Source organism: Ranitomeya variabilis, chromosome 4 (assembly GCF_051348905.1).
Source record: "Ranitomeya variabilis isolate aRanVar5 chromosome 4, aRanVar5.hap1, whole genome shotgun sequence".
In the NCBI taxonomy this organism is placed as follows: domain Eukaryota; kingdom Metazoa; phylum Chordata; class Amphibia; order Anura; family Dendrobatidae; genus Ranitomeya; species Ranitomeya variabilis.
In genome coordinates this window covers 675728181-675742178 of record NC_135235.1, presented here as the reverse complement: position 1 = coordinate 675742178, position 13998 = coordinate 675728181, and the positions used below count along the sequence as shown (strand labels likewise).

Genomic DNA, 13998 nt, shown 5'->3' with positions numbered 1-13998 from the left:
GCATTAATTACTGCATCACTGCGGTGTCGCATGGAGGCGATCAACCTGTGGTACTGCTGAGGTGCTATGGAAGCCCAGGTTGCTTTGATAGCAGTCTTCAGCTCGTCTGCATTGTTGGGTCTGGTGTCTCATCTTCCTCTTGAAAATACCCCATAGATTCTCTATGGGGTTAAGGGCAGCACGGTGGCTCAGTTGATAGCACTGCAGCCTTGCAGCGCTAGAGTCCTGGGTTCAAATCTGCAAGGAGTCTGTATGTTTTCCCTGTGTTTGCGTGGGTTTCCTCCGGGCACCCAGTTTCCTCCCACCTTCCAAAGACATACTGATAAGAAATCTAGATTGTGAGCCCCATCGGGGACAGCGACGATAATATGTGCAAACTGTAAAGTGCTGCGGAATATGTTAGCGCTATATAAAATTAAAGATTATTATTATTATAAGGTCAGGCGAGTTTGCTGACTAATCAAGCACAGTGATACTGTTGATTTCAAACCAGGCATTGGTACTTTTGGAAGTGTAAACAGGTGCCAAGTACTGTTGGAGAAGGAAATTTCCATCTCTAAAAAAGTTTGTCGGCATAGCAAAGCATGATGTGTTCTAAAATTTCCTGGTAGATGGCTGCGCTGACTTTGGTCTTGATAAAACACATTCGACCTACACCAGCAGATGACATGGCTCTTTAAACCATCACTGATTGTGGAAACTTCACACTAGACCTCAATCAGCTTGGATTGTGTGCCTATCCACTCTTCCTCCAGACTCTGAGACCTTTATTTCCAAATAAAATGGAAAATTTACTTTCATCTGAAAACAACACCTTGGACCACTGAGCAACCATCCAGTTTTCTCCTTAGCCCAGGTAAGACGCTTCTGGCGTTGCCTATTGGTCATGAGTGGCTTGACACAAGGAATGCAACACTTGTATCCCATGTCCTAGATATGTCTGTGTGTGGTGGCTCTTGAAGCAATGACTTCCAGCAGCAGTCCACTCCTTGTGAATCTCCGGCAAATTTTTGAATGGCCTTTTCTTAACAATCCTTTCAAGACTGCGGATATTTTTTCTACCACACTTTTTCCTTCTACTAAACTTTCTATTAATATGCTTGGATACAGCACTCTGTGAATAGCCAGCTTCCTTAGCAATGAGCTTTTGTGGCTTACCCTCCTTGCGGAGTGTGTCAATGACTGCCTACTGGACATCTGTCAAGTCAGCAGTCTTCCCCATGATTGTGGAGCCTACTGAAACAGGCTAAGAGACGTTTTTAAACACTTAGGAAGTCTTTGCAGGAGTTTTTTGTTTATTATTCTAAGTTACCGAGATAATGACTTTTGGGTTTTCATTGGCTGTAAGCCATAATCATCAACATTAACAGAAATAAACAAGTGAAATAGATCACTCTGTTTGTAATGACTCTATATAATATGAGTTTCACTTTTTGTATTGAAGAACTGAAATTAACTTTTTGATGATATTCTAATTTTATGAGAAGCACCTGTATGTATATGTTAAAGGAATGTTAGATTAAAATTAGGAAAACTAATATTGAATGAATAAATAGATTAAAATCAGTCATATTATTATGAGAGTGGAACTTACTCTAGGGCAGTGTTCCCCAACTCCAGTCCACAAGAGCCACCAACAGGTCATGTTTTCAGGATTTCCTTAGTATTGCCCAGGTGATGGACTTGTTGCCTGTGCAGGTTCTGCAATTATCACCTGAGCAATAGTAAGGAAATCCTGAAAACCTGACCTGTTGGTGGCTCTTGAGGACTGGAGTTGGGGAACACTGCTCTAGGGGGTGCGTAAACCCATGCACCACAGTTATGCCTGAACCCACATAAACCAAACCCACCTGCAGTAACATTGACATAAGATCATGTGATCCCAAGAACCTAAAAGGATTAAATTACATTTAGGAGATTAAAATATTATGTGGCAACTTTAAAACTTTTGAACCATTTGTAAGAATAGTATATAAAGAGTGTATAGAACAAACATTATAAAAAGCCTTGCTTGCTTTTTATACCACTAGTGACCCCAGATCTATTGATTAAAACAAACTTTTGTTTGTGGGAGAACCCCTTTAATTTCTAAGAGACCCAATTTAAAATTCCGCAGAACACCCACATTCCTAGTAGGCCATCCTTGAAGTATAGCCAGCAAAGAGCCATCTTTCCTAGCAGGTGTTCCACAGAACACATACTAATAGTTGCCCCTATTCACATAAACAAGAACCTGACTAATCGAGGACAGGCGACACCACAGATTGGGTCATCCGTTTCAATATCAAGAAATGTATGAACTGTAATGCTATAACTCATAAAACCATAAGTTTCCCCTTTAATGCTACTGGTAAAGCCTTTCCCCTTACCAGCCATTTTAATTGTCAAACCAGTTACATGGTATATCTCACTGATTGAATTTTTAAAAGGCTCAACTCCCATAGAGTCAATAATTCTAAAAGGTTTTTTTTGCACCACAGACTGTCACGACATTGTACTTTAATTCGTAACAAAGAAATCAAATGTATTAAAATCACCCGAGTGAACACATACCCTCTGAAACTTCTAAATCGGATGGAAGCCTTGAAACGGAAGGGAATCTATTGGCGATATAGATTGCAAACTCTGAAACCTCACGGTCTCAATGAAATTACTGAGTTCTTTTTAAAATGTTTTTTCTATACACTATATCTGAATATACTATCGTTACAAATGGTTCAAAGTTACTTCATGGATAAATCAGCGATGTCAGATGGGGGCGGTAGAAACTTGTAAAAGTACTGTCATGGCTCGGTTTCAGGACTCAATCCACTGACCTCTTGCTGCCTGTTCAGTTTCCCTCTCTGATAAGCCACAGCCTGAGTAGTCTTTGTCCAACTGCTCATAGTTCTGTCTTTGACTTTCTTTCCTCAGTTTGCTTCTATTCAGGTGTCTTTCACTTGCCCATTTTGCTCTGTCCTATCATATGTTGGGTGGGAGGGGCTATTTAAACTCACCATGCACCTGCCTTCTTTGCTGGCTATACTTCAAGGTTGACAGGTGTTTGGAATTCCAGCTCCTTAGTAATCTCGGTTGCTTTCCTTTCCTGTTTGTGAGTTTTCCTCCCCAGCACCTTTTCTTTTCTTCCACGTCTGGGGTCTGGGAAGTTTTCACTTAGTCTGTTTATTTTTTTTGTTTCTCTGTATTTCCCCTATCCATCCCATGTAAATGTGTTTAGTTTCTTACCCGGGGTCCTGGTGTCTCCATGCATGCTCTGCTTTTCCTTTATAGGATAGGTTTGTGGCCTCACCTCTGGTTCTTCAGAAGTTACAAGAAACCCATCGATGGCCTTTTAGGTAGCCAGGACAGAGTAGGTGTTTTTTTGTTGTGCGGCTAGCAATTTTTCTAGTCTGTACAGGGACCAATTGGGTGTTGGTGCGGCATCTTTCTTTATAAGTTCTTTCCTTCCTCCGTTGGTTTGCATGTGTGCCTCTGTAGAGTCCCTGAAGGTGTGAAAATGACCTCTGGAAAATATATAGTACCCAATTCATCATTTTCTTCCATGGTACAAAAAGAAGAACCATGCCATCCCTATTCTGACAAAGACATTCGAGCAGAAACTCTCCAAAACCTCACAAGTTCAAGAATTATGAAGCCAATATCAAAGATCGGTCCTGTTAACATGTAATTTGGCTTATTAAAATGCTTTTGATTTCAATAAATGTGACCTCTTAATGCTGTAGGGTTTTTAAGGGTTTTTTTTTAGTTTAAAATAAAATATTGTTACCATTGTGAGGTTTGTCTAATAAAATGTTATTAATACTTTAACGGCTGATGATCTGAACATTCAGTATACTGACCATTTAGGAAAATCAGAGAAAAATAGCATTTACATAATAATTCGGAATGCATTGTATTACAGATCACTCAGTGTGCATTGATTACTTCAGCTTGCATGTGTAAGCAGGCTATTAAAGGGAACCAGTTTTGTCATAGAACAACTAAAAAGATCATCTTAATCAGCGCTTGTGCTCCATTCCAAAAATGCTTACATAACCACCTGACTCCCTCAAATACCTTTTTTAAGTTTTCCCGCTCTGTATGGTAATCTGGTTGATTTGGTCCAATGGGCGTGGTTTCGGGCCTCTCCATCCCTCCACTAGGCTGCTGCTCGCTGTCTTCCTTAATTAATTGACGTGGATGACTCATCCTGTCATCCACATTGCAGGGCAACATTTCACACCTTTGCACAGAAATCGCAGCTCACGCCTGTGCACTATGTTTTGATCTACTCTAGGCACATGTACACTTATGTTCTTGACTGCCAGCAGTAGGGCAACGAATACTGTGCAGAAGTGAGCATCGATTTTTGTGCAGAGGTGCAAGATTTCGCCAGGCAATGTGGATGATGCGAGGTGTCATTCACGTCCATTAAAGAAGGAGGATGGCATGGCCCAAAACCATGCCCATCGGACCGGATCACCATACTGTATGAGAGAACTTAAAAAGGTTTTGGGGGGGAATATACAGGGGGACTCAGGTGTTTATATAATATTATACTATACAATAGTGCCATATTAGACCATAGAGATAGAGAGGGAAATTAGATTACGAAAATCCATTAGGGGATATTTAATCTTGAGATGAGAATATAATGAGACTCATACCAGGAGGTCAGGACAACAAGAATCCAGTGGGAACAATAAGAACTGGAATAATATCAGTAGATACCATATTATTGACTAGATCTAATTGAAATAGCTATTCATAACAAGAAAGCTGTGAATTCGAAATCTGGCGGTGGACCATTTACTCAATAAAAAACATTATCCTATCAATGAACCTATAAAGGGGTGCTTAAAAGGATCCCCAGGCTACTACCTTGGGACTAATAAAAACCCATAGCGACCAATACAAACGTTGTGGTTTTAACAAGCATATTAATTTAACAAATAAAAGTTACGTTTTAATGGTATTATAGAATCTTTAGTTAGGGTTTATTTGCTATTGACAAAGTACCATATTGACCCCAAAACTAGAATATATCCTGGAAATTAAATTCACAGAGTATGATCTTTCAGATTGTGTCCTACAGCCATACAGTGCCACATGGAATGCATGGTACAAAAAGCTGACCGTATACATTGTTCAGAATACACTGTATGATATTTGAATGCTTTTACAATCCACAGATCAGACTGGCAAACTGAATGGCTAACAAATTACCAGAACGCAATTTTATATACTTCGAGAGGCGCGTGTAATAAATGGCAGCACATACGGATATTCAAAAGTGGATTGGTCCCTAAAAATAATTTTTAAAACATTTTTCTTGAAAATATGAAAAGCTGCTGCTAAATTTTAACATTTTCTAACTTCCTGAAAAAAAAAAAAAGACGCATGAAAGGTAATGCAGATACAAAAGTAGTTGTAAGGTAAATGTTATTTAACCATTTTGTGTGATACAGCCACCTTTTGTATGTTCATAGATATTGAAAGTTTGAAATTGTATAATTTTTCCAAATGTAACCAAATTCATATTTTTCTTGCATGCATACAAAACTTATTCACCTAAATTTACCACTAACAAAGTACAATTTGCCATGAAATATAATTTCACAATCAACATATGTAGAAACATTCCAGAGTAATTATCACATGAAATGACATATGGCCGGTTTGTAAAAAGGGCTGTGTCCACAAGATGAGAACTGACTGTGTTCGGTAGTGATTAAATAATAATAATAGGATTTCCTGATTGTCCTTCAACAGCACACAAAAGGGTTAACATACAGTGTTTCATCTGTCTGGATAGAAGAGATATATTTCATCAACGGTAAACAATTAACCTAATCACAACTGATTCACACATGACTACCTTGGTGCAATAATAACAATAATGTGTCCAGAAGACATCTCCACCATTTTACAATTTCTTCAAGATGGATACCATAAAGGCCTCAACCTTGAGAATTTACCCAACAGCCAGCAACGCTCATCTAGAATAATCTCATCGTGTCCATGTCCATATTCTTCAGAGCAGTAAAGAAGATGAGACCTGCAAATCATACTCCACCACCTTCCTGTGTTTGGTCCGAAGTCTTGAAACATATTTCTTGCTCACCATTTGAATAACTTCAGGATGCAGATGTTAAGCTCTTCTCATATAAAAACCTTTTTCTAGTTAACAGTCACTTCAGTGAGAGGAGTAGAATTACAAGCCCTCTCCTGCAAAGAAGCCTACCTAAGTTTCTGCCTGTATGTGAAACATGTGACATGTGAAAGGCAGTTTTAATTAGGTTGTTTTCTGTTAATTAACTATGTCTCTTCTATCTGGGCAGATTAAGTATCTTAAACCTTTTCTGTGTTGCCTACATACACCAGGAAATGAAAAATTTTACAGGAAAATTTTCCAAGTATCGCTATAATGTTTCCCACTTTCTAAACATTAAAATGGCTTTACTCTGATGTCTAAGAATATTTGATTTAACATTTCACATTTTAATTATATTTATAGCTTGGCTTTTGTGTGAGTATGTTGATGTTTAGCAAGATTTGATTTCTGATTAAAACATTTTCCACATTCTGAACACGAATACGGCTTCTCCCCTGTGTGAATTCTCTGATGTCTGAAAAGAACCGATTTGTCGCTAAAGTATTTCCCACATTCTTCACAAGGAAATGGCTTCTCCCCTGTGTGACTTTTCTTATGTTTAATAAGAGATGCTTTCTGGTAAAAACTTTTCCCACATTCTAAGCATGATAACGTACTTTCTTCTGTATGCCTTCTTAGATGTTTAACAAGATTTGATTTATCAGTATAACATTTTCCACATTCTGTACATGCAAATGACTTTGATCTTGTGTGAGTATTGTGATGTGTAATAAGATTTGATTTCCGGTTAAAAGATTTTCCACATTCTGAGCATGAGAACACATTTTCTTCTTTGTGAGTTCTCAGATGTCTAACAAGATTTGATTTATCAGCATAACATTTTCCACATTCTGAACAGGAATGTGGCTTTGCTCTTGTGTGAGTATTGTGATGTGTAATAAGATTTGATTTTCTGTTAAAACATTTCCCACATTCTGAACATGAAAATGGCTTTACAGAAGAGTGAATTCTCTGATGTCTAAGAAGACATGATTTCTGGTTAAAACATTTTGTACATTCTGAACATGAATATGGCTTCTCCCCTGTGTGAATTCTCTGATGCCTAAAAAGATCTGATTTCTGGTTAAAATATTTTCCACATTCTTCACAATAAAATGGCTTTTCCCCTGTGTGAGTTTTCATATGTATCATAAGATTTGATTTCTGGTGAAAACATTTTCCACATTCTGAACATAAAAATGTATTTTTCCCTTTTCTTCGATTTCTGACACTTTTTTTGTGATATTTATTTTTCTTAATAGTCTGTGATGAATCAGAAGATAGGATGTGTTCAAAAGGATCAGATGATAGGTCTTTGCTCTGAAGGCATGGAAGTATATCTGGAAAAATCGCTGGCTCTTCATATGCATCATGTGTGCTACCACACTCATGTGATTTACAATTTAGGGATATCTGATGTCCCTCTGAGCTCTTGGTACAGTTATCTGCCAAGAACAGAACAGATTTCATTATTTTTAAATTATATTACCTGAAAATTATTAAAAGATACCTAAAAACGTATGTTTTTCAACACGACAATGTCAAGCGGATGTCATTCGTGGTACTGTGAGCAGCCTGTGTGGCCTAAATTTGTCACCATGGCCTGCAGTATCTCCAGAGTTGTCTCCCAATGAGCACATTTGGGATGTCATTGGCTGGCAGCTGAAAAGGGAGCTGCCAGCAGCAGGTCTTGATGATTTGCCAAGTGCGTTCAGCGGAGCAGAACATTTCTCAGGCGACCATTAATAAACTCAGTGATACCAACTGAAACTGTAAGTGCGGAGATTTCTGCACATGGCGCTCATACTCCATACTGAATAAATCAAAATATTTTGAAAATATTGTTTCCACAGTCATTTTATATGAGTCTAATAAAAGCTAGTTGATCCTTAGTCCTCAAATTGAGCAAAATATCTCAGTACTATCTGTATTATTACATCCATATTATATTTGTGCTGTCATCTACACCAGCATAACATACTCATACCTGTAATGTGCATTTTGGCTGACTAAGGAAAAATACAGCTAAAAAACTGACAGCAGACAACTTAAAACAACACCAAATTGTTCCAGCCAATGAATGACAAGCCCCCGGGAGAGAAAGAATTAGGGGCTGATGGAAAAAACATGGGGCCAAAATTATCTGTACAGTAATGTTTTTTTTTAATGGTTCCAATACATTTTCTATTTACCGCATATACTCGTGTATAGGTCGAGATTTTCAGCACATTTCTTGTGCTGAAAACGCCCCCCTCGGCTTAAACACAAGTCATGGTACAGAAAGCCAGCTTGGGAGGGGGAGCGGGGAGACGGCGGTTGTAGCACAGTGACAGCTGCAGGCTTCCAGAAGACATCAATACTCAGCCTCCATCGCTGCATCTCCCTGCATCTCTGTCCCGGCAGCTCTTTCCTGTTCCTGTGCTCAGCGGTCAGGTGGTACCACCCATTGAGGTAATGAATATGTATGCGACTCCACTCCCATAGGCGTGGAGTGTATATTCATGACCTTAATGAGTGGTACCACGTGACCGCTCAGCACAGGAAGAAGCTGCCTCCCCGGGACAAAGAAGATGCAGGGACGTTCAGCGACGGCGCGAGGAGGGAAAGTATGATGGTGGAGGACGGGGGAGCCCAGCCATGCATACAAGATGTGACGGGGAAGGTATGCATACAAGGATGGGACCGGGGGAGCCATGCATACAAGGACTGGACGGGGGGAGCCGAGCCATGCATACAAGATGGGACGGGGGAGCCATGCATACAACGAAGGGACCGAGGGAGTCATGCATACAACAGGGGGAGCCACACAGAGCAGGATAGGATGGAGGGAAACACACATACCAGGACAGGATGGGCGAGCCACATAGAGCAGGACAGGGATGAGGGGACAATACATACCAGGCTTATACTCGACTCAATAAGCTTACCTAGTTTTCCGTGGCAAAATTAGGTGCCTCGGCTTATACTTGGGTCGGCTTATACTCGATTATATACGGTACTCAGTTTTTTTCTTAGCCATAGTGAAGAGTAGCATGCAAGTGTCACATCTCCACTAGGACCTGTTCCTGCAACGTCTTTTTCCATATTCATTCTGCAGGCGGCGCTGATGAAAGAAGAGACCTTGGAACCAAAAGCTCTAGATGGCGCAGGCTCTGTCCAGCCATTGAGATTAGGGTGGCTGGGACCTGTAATGCCGTCCAGTCTGCCAGTATAAGTATGTGTGCTGTCCATCCGAACTTACCAACTTCCAGCTCCAGACAATTGGAGAGCACCACACCATACGTAAGCTCCCAGCTTACTGCTGGAAGCTGCTAGATGTATAGTCTTGTGCTTCTCGGGTTTAGACCTGTCTGTTTAGCTCCTTGTAGTATTATTATTTATTGTTTTGACCACAGCTTGTGTTTCTGACTATTGTTACATATTCTAATTTGCTACTTTGCACCACCGAGCATCAGCTTATTCCAAAGATCCAGCCCAGTCACCCCTGATTAAGTTCCAGTACAGAAGTTAAAGGGTGAAGGACAGGGCAAATCCATGGTGGATGGTAAGCAGAGTTGCTTGTGCTAAGCTTGTCAGTGATAGTTATTTTAGGGCTGCCTGGCGGCCACTCTGAGAATGTTATTGCAGTAAGACTCAGCCAGAAGATTTGGATGGCCTTGGGAACAGCTTGAATCCTGATTGGTATGAGAGGAGGGAGAAAGGGAAAACTGAGGTATAAAAACCCTTCATTCTGGTGGTATTCTCCTTTTCATGTAAAGGAGATGAAGAGCCACCACCCTCCTCTCCAAGTAATTTCCTCTTATCCGTTTGTGACATTATCACCAATCTTTTAATTTACTGAATAAAAATATCTGAAATAGTACACAAGTATATACTCATAAGAAAAATCTGTGGCTTATCTGCATTTAATGGTTACTATTCACCTGGACGGTCATCTGTAGAAATCTCCTTGTTACACCGCTCATCACCCCTCACATATGTCTCTAAAGTATTAATTTGGGTCAGATCTTCACCCTGAAATAAATACTGTAAAAGACAGACAGATGAAGAAGTCCCATCTACGATGAGCTCTAATCCTGCCATCTCCACCATTCTCATTACACAAGTATAAAACATATAATACTGGTGGATAAAACAAGACTAAACACAAGACCTTCACAGGTGTCTACACATCATAGAGGAGATCTCATGACACCTTCTCTCCATTTACCCGATGATCCCGAAGAACATTAGGATTTTCTTGTTTACAGTCCTGTGGAAGACGAGGACATCTCTCTGGTGTTGTCCTCTTACTGAATATATCTGGAGGAAACACATACAGGGACTTAATTCATTCTTTACATACAGATAATTAGGCCGTGTGTATTTAGTCCTGCCTATTACCTGGTGATGTGAGCAGCTGGGGAACCTCTATCATAGCTTCCTTGTACAGATCTTTGTGTCCTTCAAAATACTCCCACTCCTCCACGGAGAAATAGATGGTGACATCCTGACACCTTATAGGAACCTGACACATACAATGATAGTGTTATCCCCCAATCCCTTCATAGCGTTACTGTATAATGTCCCAACATTCCCAGCAGTGTCACCTCTCCAGTCAGCAGCTCAATCATCTTGTAAGTGAGTTCTAGGATCTTCTGGTCATTGATGTCCTCATGTATCAGGGTATGACGTGGAGGCCTTGTGATTGGGCTCAAGGCTCTTCCCCATTGCTCAGATACAGGGTCCTGACAACGCTCACTAGAGGTCTTCTTCACTACTGTGTAATCCTGGTTATGGAGAAACACATTAATAAAACTCACTTCAGACATTTCCGAAGTCATCACCTCTCAAGTTCTGTCCATCTGGTATTACCATAGATAAGAATGGTGTAATGTGATGCCATCAGAATCTCTCACCTCTCCAGTAAGCCAGAAGAGGACCTCTAGAGTGAGGTGAAATATCCTTTCTGCCATTTTGTCCCTGTCCCTATCCATCCTTGGATGGGTCAATCAGGAAAATTCCCTTATACAGAAGATCTCCACTGAGAGGATCCGATGTTGGAAAAACCTGAAGACAATGGCAGAAGTAACATCATAAAGAATCCAATATAAAAAGTATTGCCACACCGTGAAGCTAGTCACAGCTTACGGACTAGACGTGAGGCAGAGTGGTCAAGAGGTCCAAGGTCAATATCCAGGTGACGAAGGTACGTCAAAGACAGAGTGATAAGACAGATAGTCAGGGGCAAAGTCTGGGGTTTCGTAACTAAAGTCAAAGGCAAAAGGGGTTACAAACGGGTAGTTGAAAGGAAAATCCAAAGGTCTGGTAACAAAAGATCAAAATACAGAGCACACCATTGAGCTGAAGCTACAATTGGCAATGATCTGACATTGCCAGCCAGTTTTATGGCCTGGCAATTATCTGGAAAGGAAAACACCTGCAGGAAACCAAATCACAATACTGACAGCCCAACATGCCCCTGCTATTCATAGGGCAGATGAGCTGTAACTTACAGCGTCCCAAGGAAACACCAAGAGTGATGGAATCGTGACACAAGCTTCATATAACAATATTCATATCACCAGCATACTAGCGTCAATGCTATAACCAATATTGTAATGCCGGAGATTAGAGTTCATTAGAATGGAACAGGTTTACAACACTTGCTGATAGTCCACATGTCCCAGCAGGTATCAGAAGAGGTGACATCACCTGCCTTTTTTCACCTCCTGCTGCAGAAATGGCAGACCAGGACTAACCCTTTAAGGAATTCACCATCCTAACCTTATGCCACAAGGCAACTGCCCTTCTTTTACCCATCCTACAAGTTTACACCTTGATATGGCACCACCTTGTCTCTTGTATAACACACAAGAGAATAGAGTATGGCCCTGCTTCATGTTGTATCTTCATCCTTTATCCTGCACAAAGTAACAAGCAGTTTCTTCCTAATTGACTAAGAGCCTGCAGTCTGAGTGCAAAGTAATCTTTTCCATAAAGCTCATTCATGTCTCTAGTCACTTTGAAAGAAAACAGCTGACCGCACCACCCAAGTACTCGCTCTGTGAACACACCGGCTATCAGCAGAAGCTGGCCAGCTGATCTCGGGTGCTAAGCCCGGAAGACATGCTCATGTAAATCATAAGAGGAAGGAAATGGCAGCACTCACCGATCTTCAAAGCAGGTAAATCTTTATTGTGTTAAAATCTTCACGGCTGGGGGGTGCACATACCTCGGAGTGTACAAGCTCAAACAACGTCCGTTTCACTCCGCTCCGGCACTTCAACGGGTTTGTGAATGGACGGACATGACGCCAGAAGAATTATATGCTGAAGGCACGCCTCCTCCCTGCCTCACTCCACCCATTCACGGTACGAGATACTAAAAACAGCTAAAAACAAATTCAGTGAGTGTACGCCGTGTCAGACTTCTGTGTAGCGTATACTAAACCCAGTATTTACAGCGTTATGAATATGAAAGACAAAGTTACATCTCTCTAAATCAAATTATAAATGGACCATTGTTCAGCTGTATCTGACCAGACTTTCTCTTGTAACATTAAGAGACTAACCCAAACGAACTATAATAGTACATTTTTAGACATATTTAACTGACATTACGGATATCCGATCCAAACATTACAACATAACATCTAAGAAGAACGGAAACACATTTATACAGATGTATACTACGGAGAGAGTACGGATAGTCCTGATCACAAAAATATTGACATATCACTATCTTTAGCCTTAATTTAACTACAAACAGAGTCATAAATCGCATTCAACTCCCAAACAAAAGGAGAGCTGCGCATGTGTGACTGACTACCTCTTCATTAATAGCAGTGTGTGATGAACTTCCGTAGAGAAAGATGCATGTCTCAGCTGTAGAATTCAAATCTATTGAACACTTACAGCTTATCCAGTAGCTACGCCATTAATGTTCCAGATGGAACAACTCAATTGAGGGCAATCATTAGATACCACAACAGGCTCGTACTAGAGCAAGGTAAGAAAGTGATTCATTTATGGTTTATGGAAAACAAATTTTGATTTTGTGGGATGGTAGAGTGATAATGAATATTTGAGGGAAGATTGCGAGGGTCACAGAGATTGTAAGAGCTTACCACTTGAAGTATATTGATGTACCTGTACATTTGTTACATCTTTGTTTGAACCAGCCCCTATGACCTGTACTTCTATTGCTTGGTGGCAGTGCGCTTACCCTGTGGTTGGTATTGGGCGACGGGAGGCATATATTGGTGTGGTATGAACTTGTAGTGCCGGACATACAGGAAATGTGTCTGTTTCTGCAGAGCGGCTAATCAGAAGGTGTAATTAGCTCTCTGCTGTGAGTTTGGGGTGTGCCTGATGATTCTACATCACTCTGTTCTCCTGGCTCTGACCTCAGCTACCCCTCTGATCTCATCCCTAACTTCTGATTTTGTACTATATCTACCCTGGTTTTGACCCGGCTGGTTAACTCTTCTTTGTCCAGTTGGCTTCCCAGTAGTGATGGGCAGTCAGCTTCTTTTCTAAGTAGCATTACCAAAAATTTAGTCCTGAAAATATGATGAAATGGCACTTCAAAACAATCAGTACAACAAAATGTCTACACTTTTTATGCAGGGCCGCCATTGTTATTAAGATTAAGGGTCTTTTGATTTTTTTATTTCTTTGGACACTGTATAGATCTCTGTCTAATATATATATATATATATATATATATACAGTCATGGACACAAATTTTGAGAATGAGACAAATATTAATTTTTCCAAAGTCTACTGCTTCATTTTTTCTAATGGCAATTTGCATATACTCCTGAATGTCAGAGTGATCAGCTTAACAGCAATTACTGTACTTGCAAAGTCAATATTTGCCCA

The 13998-nt window shown here is 40.4% G+C and overlaps 1 protein-coding gene across 3 annotated transcripts in view; it reads right to left on the bottom strand.

Moving 5' to 3' along the window:
- Positions 1-3774: 3774 nt before the first annotated feature.
- LOC143766308 (uncharacterized) overlaps positions 3775-13998 on the bottom strand; it is a 62483-nt gene continuing 52259 nt past the window's right edge. The window contains exons 1-7 of one of the 3 annotated variants that reach the window (XM_077253889.1): positions 12285-12746; positions 11032-11182; positions 10723-10902; positions 10517-10640; positions 10344-10435; positions 10057-10159; positions 3775-7578 (exon numbers count right to left, since the gene is read on the bottom strand). In XM_077253889.1, coding sequence (XP_077110004.1) covers positions 6491-7578; positions 10057-10159; positions 10344-10435; positions 10517-10640; positions 10723-10902; positions 11032-11109 — 1665 coding nt within the window. In that variant the 5' untranslated portion in view covers positions 11110-11182; positions 12285-12746 and the 3' untranslated portion in view covers positions 3775-6490. Of the gene's footprint in view, positions 7579-10056; positions 10160-10343; positions 10436-10516; positions 10641-10722; positions 10903-11031; positions 11183-12284; positions 12747-13998 lie in introns of those variants that run through there. The other 2 variants (XM_077253891.1, XM_077253890.1) reach the window with 2 other exon arrangements.